Below are 23,848 nucleotides of genomic sequence, written 5' to 3'. Positions count from 1 at the left end.
TTCCATCCATGGTTCTCTGGTCTTTTGACTCAAAATAATTGATTTTTAACTCTATTTTGATAGAGGCTGTGAACTCTATCTTCAAAAAATGCTTGTGAATGTGTACATGTATACATACATACAGTTTTGCACATGGCTTAATGGGATTTACAGACCACTCTAAAGCCCCAGGTTAAGAATGCCCCTTTTCTCTTCAGTCTTGGGTGTAGGTCTTCAGTGTATGTCTTTATTTCTTCTAGGTAGGATTGTTATAGGAACCTTCTAATGCCTTACTATACTGAGCTTGAATCCCTTTCAATCCATTCCCCTCATTGCTGCCTGAATATTCTTCCTAAAGTATATATCTGATTATATCTCCTTTGGCTTTTAAGATTCTGTAGTGTATCCATGTAAGTTTTAGGATAAAACCCATCTCCCACGTATGACACCGTGCATGGTGGAACCTCTGCTTTTCTTTCAAGTCTCACGTGCTACTCTGTCCAGCTTTTTCTCCAGTTAAATTAATTCCGAGGTTCCTAAAGACTGATACTATTTTTTGCCTTTATGCCTTTGTACATAGTCTCTCCTTTATTTTTTAAGATTTTATTTATTTGAGGGACTCCTGGGTGGCTCAGCAGTTGAGCACCTGCCTTCAGCTCCCAGGATTGAGTCCTGTGTCGGGCTCCCTGCATGGAGTCTGTTTCTCCCTCTGCTTATGTCTCTGCCTCTCACTCTCGCTCTCTCTCTGTCTCTCACATGAATAAATAAATCTTTTTTTTTTTTTTTTTTTTTTTAAGAGAGAGCATGTGCACACACTCGTGTGAGCACAAATTGGGGGGAGGGGCAGAGAAAGAGAAGCAGATTCCCCAGTGAGCCAGGGAATCTAGGACTCTGAGATTATAACCTGAGCCAAAAAAAGATGCCCAACTAACTGAACCACCCAGGAACCCCCACAGTCCCTCTTTTTGGAATACCTGTCCTTTTTCCTCAATGTATAACATATATATAACACTTGCCTTGTAAACTTTACCTCATTAGTCTTCTCTACTAGGAAGACATTTTTGTTACCCCTTTTATTGAAATGTTTCTTCTGGGTCCTCCTTTCTAGCACCCTGGGATACCTGTAGCATTGTGTATTTTCCACTAATCTAAAAACAGGGTCTGTGTTTTGGTCCACTTCATTTCCCCTATGTAAAGCCCCAAATCTCACAGCAGATTTTCAGTAAAAGTCCATTAGGTTCTCAATAAATATTTAAGTCCCATGTAGATCATCATAATAAGGAAATAAAAAGTAATTTAAACAGCAGATATTTTCCTTTTTTTTTTTTAGGAAGTTATTGCCAATGCTATTTTAAACAACAAAATACCAGAGGCACAGACTTTCTTCAGGATTAACAATCATTCTGCTCAAAGACTTGAGGAGCTGATTAGAATAGGCCTAAATTTGGTCTTTGACTGTTTGAAAAAGAACAATATAAAGGAAGCATCTGAACTTTTGAAGAATATGGTGAGTTGCATAATCTGTCTGATCTTAAAGTATTTAATGTAAGAAAAAATCTCTATTTAATACAATTTCTGGTTGATAGAGAAATTGATTTGTTCCTAGTTGTGTCACAAACTAAGAAATTTACATAGCTTGTACTGGGAAATAATAATAGAAATGTTCTTTAGTACTGATAACTTTTTTTGAGGAGGTCTTTTTTTGGCGGGGGAGTTACCATCATTTGCCCTCTGTTACACTTGGCACTTTGGTTAGGAAACAGTGCTTTTCTTAGAAGGCTTCACAATTTCAAAGCATGCACAGGACCTCATTTTTAAGGGGACATTCTGGGTTCCTTGTGTGAACCCTTATATCTCCATTTGAACTTTTTAGTGGCTTCTACCTTTGCTTTGTGCTTTGTGGTTTTATTTCATTTGAGAAGGGAAAGTCCTAGAGATAGGCCTCCTGGACTAAGCTGAGACCTGGCCCTAATCTGTATGGTTGGCGTCTTGCCCATGCTAACTTTCTGGAGATGTAGATGAGTAAAACTATGTAAGGGTTGTGATTTGCATGGACTTCTGTTTTCAAGTAAATCATTATAGAAGATACCTGGAGTTTTGCTCATATGGTAGCCCAGCATTATCTTAAATTGTTCTGTGTGCTGCCTTTGTCTGGCAAAATGGCTAAGGGCTTTAGGGATAGGAGATATATATAATAAATAGAATGAATGCTCACAAGAGCTGAAAAACTGTAGAATTTTAATAGGATACATGTCTATAATAGAGTACTTCTTTATACAACATATATTTATGTTTAAAACCTCCCTATTACAAAATATAAAGGTTTTGAAAATTTTCTCTGTTTACTATAGGGCTTTGATGTAAAAGACCAGTTGCTCAAGATATGTTTCTATACAACTGATAAAAATATACGGGACTTTTTGGTAGGTAAAGGTGAGGCTATATAATTTATATCTTCTAGTAAACCTTGGTGAAACTACAAATGAGTTATTTTAATATTCAGCTACTATCTAGTAAGTAAAAGTATGAGAACTCCTTGTATTTTTTAAGGATTGTTTAGCATTTGTGATAAAAGAAAATTTGTGTTAATTTTTATATACCTCAAAAATTCAAAACACAGTTTTTTTTTAAGATTTTATTTATTTATTCATGAGAGACCGAGAGAGAGAGAGAGAGAGGCAGAGACACAGGCAGAGGGAGAAGCAGGCTCCATGCAGGGAGCCCAAGGTGGGACTCGATCCCGGGTCTCCAGGATCACGCCCTGGGCTGAAGGCAGTGCTAAACCGCTGAGCCACCCGGGCTGCCCCAAAATACAATTCTTAAATGGCTTTAAATCTCATGACATTTGTTTTGCAACTTTGCTTCATTTTTGTGAGGTCACTGGTTAATTATTCTTTATTCAGGTGGAAATTTTAAAAGAAAAAAATTATTTTTCTGAAAATGAAAAAAGAACTATAGACTTCGTGCATCAAGTTGAGAAGTTTTATTCAGGACATTTTCAAGAAAATGTGCAGATCCAGTCCTTTACCAGGTAATCTCATTAGCCCACTTTTGATAATTTGGAAAAAATACTGTGGACAATGTTTAGTTTATAAGTGTTAGAACAGGCTTTTTATGTGGAACTGAGCTTATGTTCTCTATGAAGATAAAACTTGTACCATCCAGAAAGGACTCAGAAATTTCCTATCATTTCCATATATGTATAATCACATATATATTTTTAAGACAATAAATACAAAAATGAAAGTACTGAATTGTGTTCACTGAAAGAGTAGAAGTTCATGAACAGATAAAAAGGAATGATGCTTTTTCCCTCCAAAAAGTAAAAACATTTATATCGCTGTTTTAGGTATTGGATAAAGGAACAGGATTTTTTCAAGCACAAATCTGTTTTGGACTCACTCCTGAAATATGATCCTAAAGATAAATTTAACAAACAGGACCATAGAATTGTGTTAAATTGGGCTCAGTGGTGGAATCAACTAACACAAGAATCCATCCTTCTCCCCAGGATAAGTCCAGAAGGCAAGTGTAAAGAACCTAAAATCTAACATGTTGAATGAGGATTAAATTAGGCATTGATATTTGATATTTACATGAGTCTTCATTTTAGAATTCCTTTTGGAGGAAAAACAACAGTTGCTTTAAAATGCGAGTCTGCATTAAGACCTCTTTCATATCTCAAGATTTTTGTGAGGTATTTATAATGTGATAGTGGAAGAGAAAAGCCATATGTTTCGGTGAATTGAGTTTTCAAAGCTAAGAATTCTCTCCCTGACCTCAAAGTTACATCTTTGTTTTTCCAAATAGTCTGTGAGTTTTTTCTTTTGCATACCAAGGATCTATATCACATCAGGGCTCTGGGGAACAAACAGTGATAATTCACGGAACGTTAAATTCATGTTTACTATTACAGCCAAAGTTTTTATTTATATTAAGGAAAAAGGAAGAAGAGACCTGAAAAGATATGTGAAATAACAGCTAACTTCCATGTTTCATTTAATCACTGTAGTAATGAGAAGCAACATTTAGCTCTTGATTATGAAATGAGCACTAAGGAGGAAAATAGTAAAAGAAGTAGGGGGCCTGCATAATTCATGTTATATAAATATTTGGGCAGATCATTATATCTATTCAGTTAACTAGTGTTGAGTTTCATGTCAATAACCATAATTCATTGCTATTTTAAAATGCCTTTTATTCTTTTTTTTTTTTTTAATGTATTTTATTCTTAATGCAGAATACAAATCATGTTCTCCTGAAGCCCTTTGGAGCTATCTCACAGCCCATCATGATTGGTCAAGCATTAGCTTGTGGATTGAAGAATTTCAGGCCCAGAACAGTTGTGTTTTACTGCAGCAGAACAAATGGCCCCTTCTGACTGTTGATGTTATAGACCAGAATACTTGCTGCAACAACTACATGAGGAATGAAATTTTAGATCAGCTGGCCAGGTTGTATAACTGTGAGGAAAAATACAAGAAAGGTCAAGAAAAAATAATGGTGTAATTTTTGCTCTGAAATGCCATAAATCCAATGCAGTCTTGTTTTATAGTATTCAAAATTATAAGGGTATTTATCTATTGAGATTTTAAAATCCCACACATTTAGCATCATGTAGTAGTGAATAGGCTCTCAAATTGTAGATAAAGGTTTTCTGCAAGCCATTATATGTGCCATTATATGTGCTTTGGTATAGAAGTGGTCAGCTGTCAGGCTACAAGGACCAAATGGCGGAGGAGGACCAAATGGAGGAGGTGGGATGAGGATACCTTAGTGTCATGTAATGTCTGCCACTCTACTCCCAGCTGTCCCTGTACCTGTATGCTGCATGTGGACTTGAACTAAAGAGGATTGCTCAATTAAGAAATTAATGAGGGGAAGTAGCTCTTGAAGTGATGAGTGGAGACTTTAAAATTTTAATTCATTGCTAAAAATAATTCTGTTAGATTGAACCATGCAAACTTGCCATTTGTGTGGGTCAAAGATGGTTGAATATCAACAATTTCATATGGTCAGCCTAAGCTGTCTTTCTAAGCTATTAAAATAATATAAGGAGACAATAACATACGTGTTAATTTGTTAAGTTTCATAAAGTTATTCCTGTGTATTTATTGTGTGTTTATACTTATTGGGGAAGTATAGCTATATTGTCCAACCCAACTTGAAGATGTGGAGAGTGAGATCTGGAGAAGTTAGGAGCTTTGCCCATACCAGTTACTTGCAGACTTCAGTTCTTTTACCCGACTTGGCACTGGCTGGTCTTTCCATTGTACTAAATCCTCTTCTGGTTTACCGGATATAAAATTACTATAACTTGCATGTTTATCAAATATGTAGCTTAATATCTGATTGTTTAAAAAGCTAGTATATGTATGATTTAACATGAATTATGACATTAATGAGTTAATGAGATCTACAGTAACAGATTAGAAGGGAAAATATCATACCACCCTGATAAATACAGGAAAGCATTTGATAAAATTCAGCATCTATTTATAGTAAAAGCTACATATTAGCAAACTAAGAATAGACAAATATCCTTAGCTTGAAAGGGGTATCTAAAAAAAAAAAAAATCTTCTAGCTAACATTATGCTTGATGGTGAAACATCACAAACGTTCTCTTTAAATTTGGAGCAAGACAAGCCTGTCATCAGTTCTTCCCAAGTTGATCTTTAGATATAATGAAATCTCAGCAGTTTTCTTCTGGATTTCAACACGCTGATTATAAATATTTATATGAATGCAGAGGGTCAAGACTAGCCCTGAAAAAAGAACTTGCCCTACCAGATATAAAAGCTTATTCTACAGCTATAGCAATTAAGACAGTGGGATTATTGGTTCAAGGATAGACAGATAGACAATAGAATAAAATAATGAGCATAGAAACAAATTTCCACGTGTATGCTCACATTATATATGACCGAGTGGCACTGCACAGTGTGCAAAGAACAATCTTCGATAAAAGGGGCTAGGATAACTGGATAGCTATGTGGGGGGAAAATTAAATTGGACTTTCTGGCTTCTATCATGCATACAATCAATTTCAAGTAGATTTGAAAACCTAAATGACAATGTAGACAAAAGCTCTATAAAACTTTTAGAAGATGTAGAATTTCTTCATGACCCTGGGAATAGGATGTGCTTTCTAAACGGCCTAGAGGGGTAAAGGAAGAGAAGGGTTATTACTGAGACCTAGAGAGCTACCTGGCAAGAGTTGTGTCCCCTAGTGGAAAGTGTCGGTCAGCCTGCAGTCACTCAGCACAAAGAGAGTCAAGGTATCCCCATCCTCTCTTTTTTCTGACTCTTACCATTTGATGTGGGTCTCCCATTGGGTGAACCAGAATGGAAGCCTGAGAACACTGGAGTCTTCTGTCCAAGTGATCATCTAGAGACCGAGAGCAAGAGAAGAGTAGAGCTTGGATCTGGAAGGGAAAGGTATCAGGGCACACAGGCATTTCACAAGAGAGGAGGCACAAATGGCCAATAAGCATATGAAAAGATGCTTTTCTTCACTTGTAGTCATGGAAATGTAAATTTAGTTTGCCAAAAATCTAGGAGCACTTGCAATGACCATCAAAGGTAGGGCATAATCATGTAGCATAATCATACAATGGAGTATTATATAACAACAAAAAGGAACAAATTGTAGTTATGGGTGTTGACATGGTTAAATCATACAATGTTGAATAGAAGTAAGACTAAGAACAGTATATCCAGAATGTACCATTTATATATAAAGTTTAAAATAGGCAAAACCAAACAGATTATTTGGGGTTATATATATGACTGGTAAAACTAAAAGTAGGGAATGGTTATTACAAAGTCAGAATAGTGGTTACCTCTAGGGGTAGCAAAGGACATGCAGTGGGAGAGGAATATACCAAGGGCTTCTAATATAATACTCTATTATCTGGCTGATGGTAACATAGTATTTCTATAAATGCCACATTATATATGTTCTATTTTCCTTTGTGTGGTATATATACTTAACAATAAATTTGTAAAAAAGTAATATTTAAATGCAAATTTCTATTCTTATTTAGTAGTTGATTTAGTTAAATTCTGCTTTAGTTTTTTTTTTTTTTTTTTTTTTAGATTTATTTATTTATGATAGACATAGAGAGAGAGGCAGAGACACAGGAAGAGGGAGAAGCAGGCTCCACGCGGGAAGCCCGATGTGGGACTCGATCCTGGGACTCTAGGATCACGTCCTGAGCAGAAGGCAGACATCCAACCGCTGAGCCACCCAGGTGCCCCTGCTTTAGTTTTTTAAATGATTTTGTTACAGTATTTTGGAAATTCTCAGAGGTTAAAGCCTCTAGCTTCAAGACCTAACAACTGTTGCCACAGTGGATTGTACAGTTCCAGTCAAAACCACACACACCAAAAAAATGGAGATAGATTTGGTTTTTGAAATATTTAAGATCACTCTAGACTGTTATTACCTTAAATACTAAAATGGTGCACAAACCTTCATCAGAAACTAGCTAAATATACATGCATCAGAACATAGTTATAGAATGAGACTTGACAGTCTTAATTTATAAATCTTTATTTTTAAGTAGTTGAAACTTCAACAATGGAAGTGGTTTGGTCAGCTCTGACTCTAGCAACTTTGTAACTTGCCATCTCTAAAACCTGCCCAACAGGAATGGGATTTTTCTTCAATCTGAGCTAGAAGACTTTGAACTCTTCCTGCTAAGACTGAATCGCATTGGGGGTGTGATGCAAGATGCTCTCCCCATTCAAAACTACAGATCCAAAGAAGGTTGGGATTTCCATTCTCACTTCATTCTCTATTGTTTGGAACATGGTCTGCAGTATCCTCTCTATGTCTATCTTGACTTTTACAAGTGAGTACTGAAAACTGATTTGTCCTTGAGCAGGTCTTCATGTTTTCTCTTTCCATACTACTTCTGAACATGACTTTTAGGAAAATATTAAATATTTACTTGAGGAATACTAATTTTTTTGTAGGAGTCCCCTGCCCCAACCCAAATCCAGCACTCGGTACCTTACTTAGTTCAATGCTGCATTCAACTAAATGCTTATCATGTGTTTTTTGGTGATGTTAATCTTATAATGTCTCTGTTCATCTTTTAAATTACTAGAGAGAATAAAATGAAAGAAATGCTTTAAAAGTTTAAAAGAGGAAGATTCTAAAAGTTAGCTTGGAGTTCTTTATTACCTTCCTTCCCAAACAAATGAGTGCTAACCAACTTTGAATTCATAACCACTTCAAGTTATGTTAGGTATGCCCTAAAATTTATATTTAGATAGGCAAATATACATCAGCAATGTACCTGCCCAATATTAACCTACAGAATCATATGTGGCCATTGTGAATTACTATTGGGTCAGTAATAAAAATTATTATAGTCTCTAAATATGAGTACTTTCAATGTTCTTGGCACTAGGCTAAGTGCTTTACATGTATTATTTCATCTAATATTCACAGAAGTTCTAGGAGGTGGTTACTGCCACCTCCATTCCACAGGTGAGACAACTAGGTATCTTATTGATTGATTGATTGATTTCTAAGTACCTTATTTAAAGCACACAGTTCTAGCAAATGGCACAGCCAGACTTAATTCTACTTAGGTTTGATTCTAGAGTCCACACACTTAGGTGCTAGTGAGAACATTTTTATATTGTGTATTAAAGACTAGGAATTCAAACAAATGATGTTTTTCTGGTTCATATCACTGAGGCTTATTTAGACAATAAGCCTGGGGAAATCTTTTTCCCTCAAAGCTACTGGCAAGAGAAGATTTAAAAGTTATAAGTTCAGGGATCCCTGGGTGGCGCAGCGGTTTGGCGCCTGCCTTTGGCCCAGGGCGCGATCCTGGAGACCCGGGATCGAGTCCCACATCGGGCTCCCGGTGCATGGAGCCTGCTTCTCCCTCTGCCTGTGTCTCTGCCTCTCTCTCTCTCTCTGTGACTATCATGAATAAATAAATAAAAATCTTTAATAAAAAAAAAAAGTTATAAGTTCAGAGGACCTATTCTGAGATTTAATTTAATTCTTCAGTCCCAGCTTCTCTATAGTATGTAAAAGTTCTCAAAAACCTCTGGAGTTTGAAAATGCTGAAGAGTTTTTGTTGTTTAAAAAATACAATAAAGTAAAAAGTATCTTACAGGACAGGATATCTGTTAATTTAATAGAGTTGGTAAGATTTCATCATGGAAGTAAACACATTATAAATAAAATTATGTCTTTAAATTTTTCTCTATTTCCAGATCATAATGAATATGTAAAGCGCAAGAATGGCAGTATATAATGTTATATTTACTTTTAATTCCAAAGTTCCTTTTTTAATGCTAGTTATCATCTGAGCAAACATGGTTGTAACTGTCTTATCCTGTATGTTAACCAGAGTTTGTTCTTTTGTTTTATATACAGACTTAGTCCTGCAAATTGTCCCTTTTTGGAAAAAAAAGAATTACATGAAACTCACCCTTGGTTTGAATTTTTGGTTCAGTGTCGACAGGTTTCCAGTAATTTAACAGGTATGGGTATACTGTATTAAATACAAAAATCTCTTTGGTTAGGGGCACCTGGGTAGCACAGTGAGTTAAGCATCCTACTCTTGGTTTCTGCTTAGTTTGTGATCTCAGGGTCGTGAGAACAAGCCCTGCATCAGGCTCTGTGCTCAGTGTGGAGTCGTCTTGAAATATTCTCTTGCTCTCCCTCTGGCCCTCCCACTCATGCTCTCTTTTTCTTTCTCTGAAATAAGTAAGTCTTTTTTTTTTTTTTTTTTAAGATTTTATTCATTTATTCATGAGAGACAGACAGAGAGAGAGGCAGAGACACAGGCAAAGGGAGAAGCAGTCTCCATGCAGAGAGCCGGACATGGGACTCGATCCTGGGTCTCCAGGATCAGGCCCTGGGTGGAAGGTGGCGCTAAACCGCTGAGCCACCCAGGCTGCCTTGAAATAAAGAAGTCTTTAAAAAAAAAAGTCTTTGCTAAATAATCAGTCTCTTGAATGGCATTTAATTTGTGAGTTCTAAATAAATCATTTGGCTGTAGACAAATATCTGACTGTCACCTAGGCTCAAGTTTTATTTAAGAACACCAAAAATGTCCCCCTCCTACCAGCCAGCAAAAAGCCAGACAGCATAGCATGTGTGCTTCTGTTGCCTTCCCCTGCGGGCTCATGCTCTGTTGTCTTTAAATAGCTCTCATCTTTACCAGTTAATCACAGGCTGAATTCCTGCTCTCTGGTAGATTGACATCCTTTTTCTATGAAGAATTGGTCTGTTTTCAGGTGTCCACCCTGAATCCTTTAGAAAGTAACTCCAGATAGAGTGAAAAAAAAAAAAATACATAGTATGTGTAGGATTGTTGCATCTTCTGTTGTGGAGCTACTGAAGGAGAGTTTTGGTCTGGTTATAATCAGAAAATCCCTGTGACACCCGCTGCCACCCCCTCAGCTTAGCTGGTATTATTCCAGAGATTCACTCCGGAAAAGGGACAGGCAGAGCCACTGCACAGGCAAGAAATACCAACAACCGATCTTTCAGTTTTATGTAACTCCTGTTTTCTTTCCCAAATAAAGAATTTTTTCGTAATGTGGATTGGGTTTTTTTTGTTATGTTTTTTGATGCTGATTATAAAATAATACATGTTCATTATGAAGAAAAATTAGAAGCCACAGACTTATCAGGAAGATAAAACTCCACAGGTAGATAACATAGGTAGATAATCATCCACAAGCAACTCTTGATGTATTTTAATGTATTTTATTCCAGGTATTCTCTCTATATGTTTTTTTTAGCCCAGTCTACATTATATTTCATTCATCCAACAAATATTTATTAAGCTCTCACGTTGTGACAATATAAGTACTAGGAATACAGCTAGAAACATCTGTGTATTTATATATTGCTTTTTTCACATAGTAATTATAAGAATTTTCCTATATGCTTAGAGACAGTGACTATTTTATATCTACCTAATATTTCATCATATAGATGTACTCTTAATTAACATACTGTTCTCTCAATTTTTGACACTGAGGCTGTTTTCAGTTTTTTTCTATCATAAATAATAGTCTTGTGTATATTTGAACATAGAATTTTTGTCTGTGTTTTAGATTATTTCTTTAGTGCAAATAGATTCCTGGATATGAAATTACTAGATCAAAGGCTATATACATTTTGAAGGTTCTTGCTATAAGGCCAGATTGCTTTTTCAGGGGGATTTATAGCATTTTATCCACAAGTCCCAGCTTCTACATGCCCTGACCAGCTCTGTGCTTGAGGCAGATTATTATTATTTTTTAAAAGATTTTTATTTATTTATTTATGAGAGACACAGAGAGAGGCAGAGACACAGGCAGAGAGAGAAGCAGGCCCCATGCAGGGAACCCGACATGGGACTCAATCCCGGGTCTCCAAAATCAGGCCCCAGACTGAAGGAGGCACTAAACTGCTGGGCCACCTGGGCTGCCGGAGGCTGATTATTTAAAAAAAAAAAAAAAAAAAAAAACACATTGCTGATAAGGAATATACAGCATGTAATTAATATTTTACATTGCATTTATTTATTGCTAATGAATTATATATTTTTATATGTCTAACATTTATATTTCCTCCTTTGTAAATGGTTATTTACTTTGCTTATCTGTTGGAGTCCGTATTTTGGGCATTGATTTGTATGAGCCCTTTGCTGAAGACATTAATCCTTAGATTGTCATTTGCTGTTAATTTGTTGTTAAAATTTCCCCCCTAGTTCATTACTGCCTTTCAATTTTCTTCTGTTTGTCTCAGTTTCAACACTTGTTTATATCAATTGTTGGGATAGTTTTTATTTTATGTGGACAAATCTTTCATTTTTTTCCCCTTTATGATGTTTTCCTATTGCTTTTCAACTTAGAAAGTCCTTCTTACTGTGGATAGAGTTAAAAATTTTCTTCCTCGGAATTAAGTAATTCTTTCTCTTGAGAAAAACATACTCTTTTGTTTTTCAGATCCCAAACTGATCTTCCAGGCTAGCCTTGCAAACGCTCAGATACTGATTCCCAGCAACCAGGCCAGTGTAAGCAGTATGCTATTGGAAGGACATACTCTCCTGGCCCTTGCTACCACAATGTATGCCCCTGGCGGTGTCAGCCAGGTATGGACAGCACTTTTACCTAGTATGGCAAAATAGGACTGATTTTAAATTTAGCAGAAATATCTATGTGTCTTCTAGTCTCCTTTGATATTCAAATACAACCACTTATATAAGTATTTCATTTTATTAAAGAACATAAAACAAGGATGAAGTTTTAAATTTTATATTGCATCCTCTTAAGTTGGACTGGAATTGATATGTGGTCTAGAGATTTTTTTTACCTTTGTTTTCTAAACTTCAGGTTTGTTTTCAGGGTAGAATCAGGATCTGATTGCTCCTGGAAATAACTGCACTCTAGATGTATTGCTTGGGAATCATTCTCTACTATTTGTACTCTTAGACCAAAGGAAATAATAATTTCTAGCTATCCATATAAACTCTTTAAGCAACCCAGTGGAAATTTCCCATCTCTATTTTTTTGAAAGTACACAGTATGCCTCATTAGAAGGAACTTAAGAATGCTACTTACCGTGTAATCTTTAAAAGCTTCTTATTGATGCTAGCTTAATATAATACCACCTCCTCCAAATTATCACAATATATTTTAATTCATATGGTTATCTGTTCCTCTGTTTTTAATCACCTGTCAGAAATTAGTCATAGAGTAACTTGAGAGCTGAGAGAGAAGGTCCTCTCAGAAGGTAGGTATCATCTAGTCTAGTAATTTTTTTCACTTTAAAAATATTTACTATTTAAATATTTTCATATGTAGTTTAAAAAACACTGATCTAGTTGAACTTCCCAATTTTGTAGATGAGAAAACTGAGGCCTGCTGTTAAATATCTAGCCCAAGGTCACCAGCTAGTTTTTCTTAGAACCATAACTAAAACTATTAGCTTCTGACTCTTTCACGAGTGGTTTTTTTCACTACCATATAGTTTTTTAAGCTAATCTTGTTTCACTCTTGTGAAAAAAAAAAAGACATTTGGAGAAGAGAAAAACCTTATTGTGTACCATGTGATCTTTTTATCTAGGTTGTTCAGGATGATGAAAATGAGACCTGTTTGAAGAAAGTAGATCCCCAGTTACTGAAGATGGCATTAACTCCTTATCCCAAGCTAAAAACTGCTCTCTTCCCACAGTACACTACCTCTAATGTTCTGCCGCCTGATATTACGCTTTACCACCTTATTCAGGTACAGTATATAGGAGTCTCACTTAGGGTACAGCCAGGAAGACTGAAACCTACTCTGGGTCTTTCAAATGGAAGACATTTAACATACATAATTACTTCCATAGTCATAGCAGAATGGGGAATCCAAACTTGTGATGGTGAGACCACTCAAAAACTGACAAAGGAGGAAGCATCAACATCTCTCCAGCTGCAAGAATGGTACAAAAAATAGTGTTACCAGAAGCTGGACCCATCTCTCTCTGGGAGCTAAACTAACAACCAGGCTGCCTAATAGGAACTTGGAACCTAGAGGGTAGAGCTGGAACCATGGAGGAGATACCTTGAAAATGAAGGAGAGGAAAATATCCTGGTTTCTGCTCTCTTTGTACCTTTAATTTCCCATGTTGTCTCTCTTGGCTAAACCTATCTGGTAGTCAAAGGGTAAATGGGCTTGGGAAATGCAGTTCTCTGTAGAACAGGAGAAAGGTGGGAATGGATCTGAGAGCAGACAGTTGGCAAGCATGCTGGTTGGCTGCCTGCATTAAAAACCACTTTGAAAAAAAAAAAATGAAAAAAAAAAAAACACTTTGTTCTACTACTAATGACTTCTCTCTATCCCTTCTCAGTGAATAGGGCTATCTGTTTATTTAAGTCAGTGCTTCTTAACCTTTTTCAGGATAAAGAACTCTTTTTTTAATATATTTTATTTATTTATTCATGAGAGACAGAGAGAGAGGCAGAGACATAGGCAGAGGGAGAAGCAGGCTCCATGCAGGGAGCCCAGTGTGGGACTCGATCCCGGGTCTCCAGGATCATGCCCCAGGGCTGAAGGGAGGTGCCCAACCGCTGAGCCACCCAGGCATCCCAAGGATAAAGAACTCTTTAAGAATGTGAGAGAGCTATGAGTCCTCTACCTAGAAAAATTGCACATATGTGTATAATTTTGCTTCAATTTCAGAGGAATTCAGATTCCCTGAGACCTACTCAGATCCTCCATGATGAACACATTCTTTTGTTTGCTTCTCATTTCAAAGGGCTTTTGCCTTTTCTCTCTGGCTGCACATATTCCCTTGAGGTCCTTAATTCAGCATGAACTCTATAATCTATAAAGGTACAAAATCTCTCTAATGTGAACGGTCCTTAATTTATAGAGTAGTCCTACTCAAAAATGTGGTCCTCAGATGGCTGCCAGTTCACAAACTGTTGCTGTTATGTGTTGAGATTAGGATCTTGCACTGTGATATAAATCTGTGTCATTACAGTGTTCATTCAGCAGGCTGTGTGTGTGTGTGTGTGTGTGTGTGTGTGTGTGTGTGTGTGAATGTAGCAAGACTCTCTTGAGGCAGGAAGTATTAAGCTGCATTTAAATTTATTTACAAGCTTCTCATGTCCTTGCAGACTGGTAGCACCAGTATAAACTATATATAAGTGGATTCTATTAAAATATAGTTTCAGTACCTAAAGTGGATTCAATCAGCCTAAAACATAAGTGGTTTCAGGTTGTTCTTTGTTCTGTTTTTCAAGTTGACTGATGCAGTTTTTTGGTCTTGTTATTTTACAAAGAGTGGTCCTTCCTTAATAGACCACAAATTCTCCCATAATTTTAAATCAAAGCTGCTCTTTGTTTAGCCACCCAAATCTTTACTTTAAAGGATTTTTCATTTTCTTCTTTATCTTTCCTACCATCTGTTTATAGTGTTTGCTACATCTCTGGCCTAGACAAATTTCAAACAGCCATGGCTCCCTGCTTTCAAACCTTTTCTGACTGGCTTAACCTTATTCCACTCTTTTTTCTTTGTTGTTGGTGGTGATTTGTTCATCACATTCCTCTAACTTTGATCTACTTGTCTCCCTCTTTCCTTTCTAGATTGCGCCTTCACTCACCTTGTCCTGTTTACATGGTAACTTTGTCTAGACTCAGTCCTCTTGGGTTTGGATTCCAAAAGCATATCAAAAGTCCATTTTACATTATAATTGATGCTGATTCAACCAAAAGAGGGTACACTTTGCAGATATAGTTTGAAGTGAGAAGAGTCTTTAAAAGGAATGTAGCTGCTTCCATTTTTACTAACGAAGGAAAGTATCTCATGCATTCTTTTTTTTTTTTTTTTTTAAGCTGTGTTCAGAGAATTTATGTGCAGAAAGATAAGGTTGGAGAAGGGAAGAAGGGAAGTAGACTACTTGCGAAGTCTTTTCATATATTTTTACTTATTTTAGAATCATTTAGCGTTTAACTCTGACTTTTCTGCTTTTTTAGTCACTATTGCCCTTTGACTCTAGCAGATTGTTTGGCTGGCAGTCTGCCAACACACTGGCTATTGGAGGTAAGTGATTCCAGGTACCTAGGGCTTTAGAAGGAAGTTTTTCAGGAATGTTGACAGTAGAAGGTTTTTGTTTTTTTAAGATTTTATTTATTTATTTATGAGAGACATAGGTAGAGGGAGAAGCAGGCTCCCTGCAGGGAGCCTGATGCGGCACTTGATCCCAGGATTCCGGGATCATGACCTGAGCCAAAGGCTCAACCACTGAGCCACCCAGGTGTCCCGACAGTAGAATTTAATTTATGTAAAGACAATCCATTTGTTTTCATTGATTTCTATTTTAAAAATAAAGATGCATTCTAATGACAAACATTTTAGAGTTGAAAACATGTTGCGAGTTAAATTATAGTAAGTCAGTAGCGCTGTTCTGTTCTTGCTGGGAAATGTGAGAAAATGTAGGTAGGAAATGTACCTACCTGCTTAAATCTCTCCCTTTCCCCAAATTCCTGTTTGTTTGCAATATTATAAAAGTTAAGAGCATAGGTGTAGGCATTAGACAAATCCTGGCTTGACTATGTGATAGCTGTCTGACCTTGGGTAAATGGTTTAACCACTCTTCAGTTCCCTATAAAATAAGGTTAATAATAGTGCCCACCTCACATATTATATGAAAATGAAAGGATATAATAATGCATTTAAAAAGCTTGTGTTGGGGGTGCCTGGCTGGCTCAATTGGTTAAGCATCTGCTTTTGGCTCAGGTCATGATCTCAGAGTCCTGGGATCAAGCCCCACTTGATTCTCTGCTGAGCAAGGAGCCTGCTTCTCCCTCTCCTTCTGACCCTCCTCCTGCTTATGCTCACTCACTCACACAATCTCTTTTTCAAGTAAATAAATCTTTTTAAAATGTTTAAAAATTAAAAGCTCTTGAAGTTTTTGGTGCATAGTAATCACCAGATGCATACACACTACTGTCCTCTTTAGGCTATAAGCATTTGTCTGATTGTCTTTTATGCCGATTCTTAAACTCTTTTTCTATTTCTTTTTTTACTTTTAAATTTATTTTTTTAAATATTTTATTTATTTATTCATGAGAGAGACAGAGAAAAAGGGAGAGATCTAGGCAGAGGGAGAAGCAGGTTCCCCGCAGGGAACCTGATGTGGGACTTGATCCTGGACTTCTGGGATCACGCCCTGAGCCGAAGGCAGATGCTCAACCACTGAGCCACCCAGGTGTCCCTTTACTTTTAAATTTAGAGTTATCCTTTAATATCGTGGCACCTGTGGTGCCTCTGCTGAAATCACTCTAAAGTAGGCTTTAAATGAGCACTTTGCACATAAGGTATACCCTGTAACTATTTACTGAGATGCGTAAAATGTATTTTCTTATATGTCAGTTTTATAAGTTCAAATTTCAATATATTTAATTTACCCAGTGCCCAAGGTTCAGTGCAGTGCTAGGCCTATAGTAGATGTTCAATAAATACTTGTTGAGGGCTAAATAAAGTAGTGTGTATTGTATTTTCAAGTGAAAATACTCTTTCTAATTAATCTCTGTAAAGTTCTCCTAGAGTGTAGACCTCATCCCCGTCCTTCGTGTTCTAATGCTTCCAACTCCAACACTTAGCCAGAGTCCTGACCCTCTTGTGGAAAAGGAGCTCCATACTACAATACTAGAGCAGCAGAGAGGAAGTTGAAGACCTATTCCCTGCCTGGTTTTTAGAAGTTTAAAACATATTTGAGGAAATAAAGCACAAAGTAAATGAAACAGTTATGAAAACCATAATGTGGATTTATAAAATTAGAGATTTGTATTTAATTGGAATATTTATTTCTTTTTTCGTGTGGTCTTACCATGAAAAAGAGATGTAGGATAACTGCGAGGTGATTTGGCTTCTGTGACAAGCCAGAGAAAAATTTCCCTTTGGGTAGAATTATTTCTTGTACATGCCCTCCATGCTAATTAGCTCCCAACTGCTAAGAAATCAGGGTCTTATTTGAATTAAAAACTCAAGTTAGCTCATCTGGCACCAAGCAGTGCTATATCCTTTACATGTACTCAGCAAATATTTAATGAATGAATGAACAGTTTTGTATATAATTATAAGTTACCAAGGTCACTGTGATATCACAAAGAATATAGATAAAGCATGCAACAGTTTTTTAATCTCCGAGAGGGTGTACTTTTAAGTAATAGCTTTGTAAGTTGACAGACGCCTCTCAACTCTTCAAGTCTTTTTATTTATTTATTTTTTTTTAAAGTGCCAAGTCACAATATAAAAAGTCCTTAGAGGGATGCCTGGGTGGCTCAGCAGTTGAGCGTCTGCTTTCAGCCCAGGGCGTGATCATGGAGACTCGGGATTGAGACCTGCATCGGGCTCCCTGCATGGAGCCTGCTTCTTCCCTCTTCCTCTGCCTGTGTCTCTACCTCTCTCTGTGTGTCTCTCATGAATAAATAAATAAAAATCTTAAAAAAAAAAAAGTCCTTGGAATGTCACAAGATAAAACTTTTTTTCAGAAATAAGCTTTGAGGGGCACCTGGGTGGCTCAGTGGGTTAAGCATCTGCTTTTAGCTCAGGTCATGGTCCCAGGGTGCTGAGATTGAATCCCCTGCAGGAAGCCTGCTTCTCCCCCCTCCTTCCTACTCCTCCTCTCTCTCATTCTCTCTCAAATAAAATGAATAAATAAAATATTTTTAAAAAAAGAAATAAGCTTTGAACTTTGAAAATAAGAGCGAATGTACTATTTTCCAGAACTTGTTCCTTAACAGTTCAAAATGTTATTTCTTTTTTTCTTTTTCTTTTCTTTTTTTTTTTTTTTTTTTTTTTTTTTTTTTACAAGTAGTGAGTGATTAAGAGGCATTTAAAGATTAGGGTTCGGGCAGCCCTGGTGGTGCAGCGGTTTAGCACCACCTGCAGCCCGGGGTGTGATCCTGGAGACCCAGGATCGAGTCCCACGTCGGGCTCCCTGCACGGAGCCTGCTTCTCTCTCTGCCCCCAATGCCCCCCCCCCCCCCGAATAAATAAATAATCTTTAAAAAAAAAAAAAAAAGATAAGGGCTTATACTAACTTATCACATCCAAATATCTCCTGACTTCAGATTTCTCTAAAGAGAGGAAAAAATGCTTTCTGCCTTTTTCACGAGCACAGAGGAACTTTAAGCTGAACTACCCTGCCTGCCTAAGCAAAGTGGTCATCATATAGATAGATAATAAGGTGCTCCAAATACAATACAGAAAGTATAACCAACAAAAGGAAATTGAAGGAGGGCATTAACGTGGAGAAAAGGATGTTCTTACACTATGTATTGGAGAAAGGTACAGGGTGTTGCCCCTGATGTATAGAGAACTCATAAAAATGTTAAGAAGGGAATTCATTGTGTAATGAGCTCCATGAATTAATTAAAAAGCTCCTTTTGCAGACCCTTAGCAGAGATTTTATAGCTAACGCATTATCGCCATTGTGACTTAAAGGATCATCAGATACAGAATTAAGGCATCTGAAATAACAAGTTGAATGAGGAAAAAGCATAATTTATAAGTTTTTATGGAGCTTCTTGGGTACATGTTTTTGTACCCAATATGGGAGGCTGGGGCACTAAGGTGGCTCAGGTAAGCATCCGACTATTGATTTCAGCTCAGGCTATGATCTCAGGGTTGTGGGATTGAGCCTTGTGTTGGGTTCACCACTCAGCGGGGAGTCTGCTTAAGATTTTCTCCCTCTCCCTCTGACCTTCCCCCCACACATATGCACTCTCTCTAAAATAAATTTAAAAATATGGGATCCCTGGGTGGCGCAGCGGTTTGGCGCCTGCCTTTGGCCCAGGGCGCGATCCTGGTAGACCCGGGATCGAGTCCCACGTCGGGCTCCCGGTGCGTGGAGCCTGCTTCTCCCTCTGCCTGTGTCTCTGCCTCTCTCTCTCTCTCTCTCTGTGACTATCATAAATAAATAAAAATTAAAAAATAAAATAAAATAAAAATAAAATTAGGGGCTACATCAACACATTAAAATGAACTATTATGTTTTGGTGGTTCAGAGTAATACACAGTGGTACAAAATGACTATAGCAACTGGTTTTTTTTCTTTTTTTAAGATTCATTTATTAGAGAACGTACTGCAAGCAGGGGGAAGGGTAGAAAGAGAGATTGAATCTCAAGCAGACTCCCTGCTGACCATGGAGCCCAACACAGGGCTCGATCCAATGACCTGGAGATCAAAAGCCAAAATCAAGAGTCAGATACTTACCCAACCAAGCTAGCCAGGTGCTCTGCAACTTGTTTTCTTTCACCATTGCAAAGTTAAGTTGTCCACGTACAGATTTGAAATTAATTGTGGTGAGGTGCAGAGGATTAATATTGCTTCACTTTCCCCCCAGATGCAGTGAGTCATCTCCCACATTTTTCTAGCCCTGATCTGGTTAATAAATATGCTATCATGGAACGTCTGAATTTTGCATATTATTTACAACATGGACGGCCGTCATTTGCATTTGGTACTTTTCTGGTCCAGGAATTAACCAAGAGCAAGACTCCCAAGCAGCTGTGAGTATTTAAAACATAATTTGTATTCTTTTTTTTTTTTTTTTAAGATTGATTGATTGATTCATTCATTCATGAGAGGCACAGAGAGAGAGAGGCAGAGACATAGGCAGAGGGAGAAGCAGGCTCCATGTGGGATTCGATTCCAGAACTCCAGGATTACAACCTGAGCCAAAGCCAGACACTCAACCGCTGAGCCACCTAGGCATCCTTAATTTGTATTCTTAAAAGCCATATCTGGGCAGCCCGGGTGGTTCAGCGGTTTAGCGCCGCCTTCAGCCCAGGGCCTGATCATGGAGACCCGGGATCAAGTCCCACATGGGGCTCCATGCATGGAGCCTGCTTCTCCCTCTGCCTGTGTCTCTGCCCACCCCCCCTCCCCCCCATCTCTCATGAATAAATAAAATCTTTTTTTTTTTTTTTTAAGGCATATTTATGTCTTTTACACATGCATTTGAAAAAAAATATACTGGAAACCTATCACAGGGGCAGCCCCAGTGGTGTAGCGGTTTAGCGCCGCCTGCAGCCCGGGGCGTGATCCTGGAGACCCAGGATCGAGTATCGCGTCGGGCTCCCTGCTTGGAGCCCGCTTCTCCCTCTGCCTGCGTCTCTGCCTCTCTCTCTCTCTCTCTCTCCCTCCCTCCCTCCCCCCCCCTTCTGTGTCTCTGTGTGTCTATGAATAAATAAAATCTTAAAAAAAAAAAAAACTTATCACAGTTAAGTAGTTATGCCTGGCTAGTAATTTGATCTTTTTTTTTTTCTCCCATTTTGTGCTTTTCTGTATATTCCAAGTTTGGGGGATGTAATGTGTCTTTTGTTAATGGGAAAAAAAGAGAATAAAGATAATATTAAAAGATACTATTAAAAAAAGATACTATTTATATCTTTTAAAATTCTGTTGTTTTTTTTTAATGACCCAGGAGATTGGCAAATATTAGCAGTTACTCTAAAGAGAGAATTGTATAATAAGATGTGAATTCTGTATTTAAGATCTGCATTTTTTTATAATTCATTTTTATTAAGCACAGAATTGGGAGGAGTATTTGATATAATCAGCTAAATATAGATCTACTTTATTAGTTTGTTTTGTAGTTAATGAATTTTTTCAATTTTTTTTTATTTTTAAATTTAAATTCAATTAATGAACATTTAGTGTATTATTGGTTTCAGAAGTGGAGGTCAGTGATTCATCAGTCTTCTGTAACACCCAGTTCTCATTATATTATGTGCCCTCCTTAATGTCCATCCCCCAGTTACCCCATTTCCCCACCCATCTCCCCTCTAATGACCCTAGTTTGTTTTCTGTGATTAAGAGTCTTTTATGGTGGGGCAGCCCCTGTGGTGCAGTGGTTTAGCGCCGCCTGCAGCCCAGGGCGTGATCCTGGAGACCCTGGATCAAGTCCCACGTCAGGCTCTCTGTATGATGCCTGCTTCTCCCTCTGCCTGTGTCTCTGCCTCTCTCTCTCTCTCTCTCTCTGTCTGTCTCTATGAATAAATAAATAAAATTAAAAAAAAAGAGTCTCTTATGGTTTCTCTCTTTCTCTCTCTGATTTCGTCTTGTTTCAAAGTAATGCATTTTAGTGATAAAATATTCAAGTAATTAAGAAGGGTGAAAAATGAAAGATAAAAGGTCCCTGAATCTCCTGTCGGCATGAGTCTACACAGTAAATAAAGATGGGTAATTTCTTGTGCAACTTTCCTTGAAATTTATCTATGATGTAAAACTACATATACTATATATATATCATATCAAAATTTAATTAGCATTAATTTTCTTGGTAGTTTATTTATACACACTCATAATTGATAAGATCACAAGTTGTCAGTCTTTCAGAAGTTCTGTTCTGTGTTCCCTGGATGAAGTTGGAAACAAGAATAATTTGGCCTGGGAGTTGATGCTTTAGGAGAAGGTTAAAGATTGAGGGACGATGGAGACAAAACTACCAAGAACCTCAATGAATGTGTGCAGGGCTCAAAAACTGAAAGGAGAGGAAGCTAAAAATCACAGGTGTCTGATACTCCATGCATCACTGCATAATTCCATCTGCTTTTCCTGGTGAGAAACTGTTTTCTGATGTGATTTTGATTCCTTTCTTTTTCAGGATCCAGCAAGTAGGCAATGAAGCTTATGTTTTAGGGCTCTCCTCCTTCTACATTCCATCAGTAGGAGCTGCCTGTGTTTGTTTCTTAGAACTGCTTGGCCTCGATAGCCTCAAGCTCAGAGTTGACATGAAAGTGGCCAATATAATTTTGAACTACAAATGTAGAAATGAAGATGTTCAGTACAGCTGTATCAGAGAGGCTCTAGGTACCAGTACCTTTTCTATCTGGTGTTTGTTTTGTTTAGAGGACAAGGGATGAATAGGTTTAAAGTATTGAATCGTTGGTGGTTGGGGAGGAAACAATTGTCTTCCTGTTTCATCCTTTTCCTACAGAATGTTTGTACTTTATCTCATTTTCTGGGCCTTTTAATTAGGTTCTGAAATGGCCCTGGGCCACACTCTTCAAACAGAAGAGTTCCTGACCCTTTCTCTTGACCATATTTTATTGTTTGTATTTCTTACAGTTGAAAAACTATCTAAACTGGCTGTGGGTGAAAAGGCCACCATAGAGGAATTGCTTATTCTCTTAGAAGAAGGTATATGGAACAACATTCAGCAGCAAGAGATAAAGAGGTTTGTTGAATTTCCACCTCATGCTCTTTTCCAGCAAGCTTTTTTCTTCCAGTCTGTGTTTGCCTAGTCTTTCTTCTGACACCTCAGATGTTTTTACTAATCCCTTCAGGCCATCTTACTTGGACAGTATATAGTAGTTACTCAGTAAATGGACAGTGAGTTTTGATTGCTTCTTGCCATCAGTAAAGGAGGATGTAGATAGGGACGCCTGGGTGGCTCAGTGGTTGAGCATCTGCCCTTGCTCAGGGCGTGATCCTGGGTCCTGGGATTGAGTCCCACATCAGGGTCCCTTTGAGGAGCTTGCTTCTCTCTGCCTATGTCTGTGCCTCTGTCTCTTTCTCATAAATAAATAAATAAATAAATCTTAAAAAAAAAAAAAAAAGGGAGGATGCAAATAATCATTCACTCTTTAGAGATAAGAGTTTCCAAGAGATGGAGAACTCTGTCTCCCCGCTGTCCTGCTAGTGAGAGAAACTTCTTAAGTGTTACATGTTGAAATCATTTAAGAAGATATGGGATGGGAGCACCTGGGTGGCTCAGTTAGTTAAGCATTTGACTCTTGATTTCAGCTCAGGTCATGATCTCAGGGTCCTGAGATCTAGCCCCACATCGGCTCCCTGCTGGGCGCAGAGACTGCTAAAGCTTCTCTTTGCCCCTCCCTTGCTCTCTTTCTCTTTTTCTCTCTCTCTTGCTTTCTCTCTCGCTCTCTCAAAAAAACAAAAAATATATATATACATATGTGTATATATATATATATATATAAAGAAAAAAGTTGGGGGATGTATCTCACAAAATTTGACTCTAAGAGTTGTCCTTAATTTTTCTCTTGCTAATATGTTAGTTGATAATGAAAGTTGAGGTGACCATCTATCCACAGAAATACCTCTACTTATACATTTATGCCATCTTTCCTCTGTGCTATGCCACCGGGGGTGACCTAGCCACCTTAGACCCTGGGAATGCAGCACTCTCCTGTACCTGCTATCAGTGACTCTGTTCTCAAGTTTTCTGCTGTGAGCAGGAATAAGTACTGCCCCTTCATGAGGAAGCCCAAGCATCTGTCTGGGCTCTGATACTCTAAAGCAAATCATGCGAAACAATTAAGCACTCAGGAAATTTCTTGAATGCTGATTTATTCAATACTCCTAAAGGTGGTATAT

At 37.6% G+C, this 23,848-nt stretch overlaps 1 protein-coding gene and 1 long non-coding RNA gene across 6 annotated transcripts in view; one reads left to right on the top strand and one right to left on the bottom strand.

Moving 5' to 3' along the window:
- The window catches only part of SPG11 (SPG11 vesicle trafficking associated, spatacsin), a 71,794-nt gene that overhangs the window by 23,000 nt on the left and 24,946 nt on the right, over positions 1-23,848 (top strand). For all 5 annotated transcript variants that reach the window (XR_013370122.1, XM_077880907.1, XM_077880906.1 and 2 more), the window contains 13 exons: positions 1,310-1,486; positions 2,331-2,402; positions 2,883-3,010; positions 3,329-3,504; positions 4,220-4,433; positions 7,633-7,836; positions 9,387-9,493; positions 11,957-12,102; positions 13,077-13,238; positions 15,474-15,540; positions 19,851-20,016; positions 22,116-22,321; positions 22,580-22,688. Coding sequence is in view for 4 of the 5 variants with exons in the window: in XM_077880907.1 (XP_077737033.1) it covers positions 1,310-1,486; positions 2,331-2,402; positions 2,883-3,010; positions 3,329-3,504; positions 4,220-4,433; positions 7,633-7,836; positions 9,387-9,493; positions 11,957-12,102; positions 13,077-13,238; positions 15,474-15,540; positions 19,851-20,016; positions 22,116-22,321; positions 22,580-22,688 (1,934 nt within the window). In the remaining variant the exon portion in view is untranslated. The remainder of the gene's footprint in view (positions 1-1,309; positions 1,487-2,330; positions 2,403-2,882; positions 3,011-3,328; positions 3,505-4,219; positions 4,434-7,632; positions 7,837-9,386; positions 9,494-11,956; positions 12,103-13,076; positions 13,239-15,473; positions 15,541-19,850; positions 20,017-22,115; positions 22,322-22,579; positions 22,689-23,848) is intronic.
- Positions 3,366-6,650, bottom strand: LOC144303128 (uncharacterized). Its single transcript, XR_013370125.1, has 2 exons — positions 6,292-6,650; positions 3,366-4,442 (listed from the first exon to the last, which is right to left on the bottom strand). It is a non-coding gene; the product is annotated as an uncharacterized LOC144303128 (long non-coding RNA).

Source organism: Canis aureus, chromosome 32, assembly GCF_053574225.1.
Source record: "Canis aureus isolate CA01 chromosome 32, VMU_Caureus_v.1.0, whole genome shotgun sequence".
NCBI classification, from domain to species: Eukaryota; Metazoa; Chordata; class Mammalia; order Carnivora; family Canidae; genus Canis; species Canis aureus.
The sequence above is the reverse complement of the archived record's forward strand: the minus strand, read 5'-3'. Positions and strand labels throughout refer to the sequence as shown.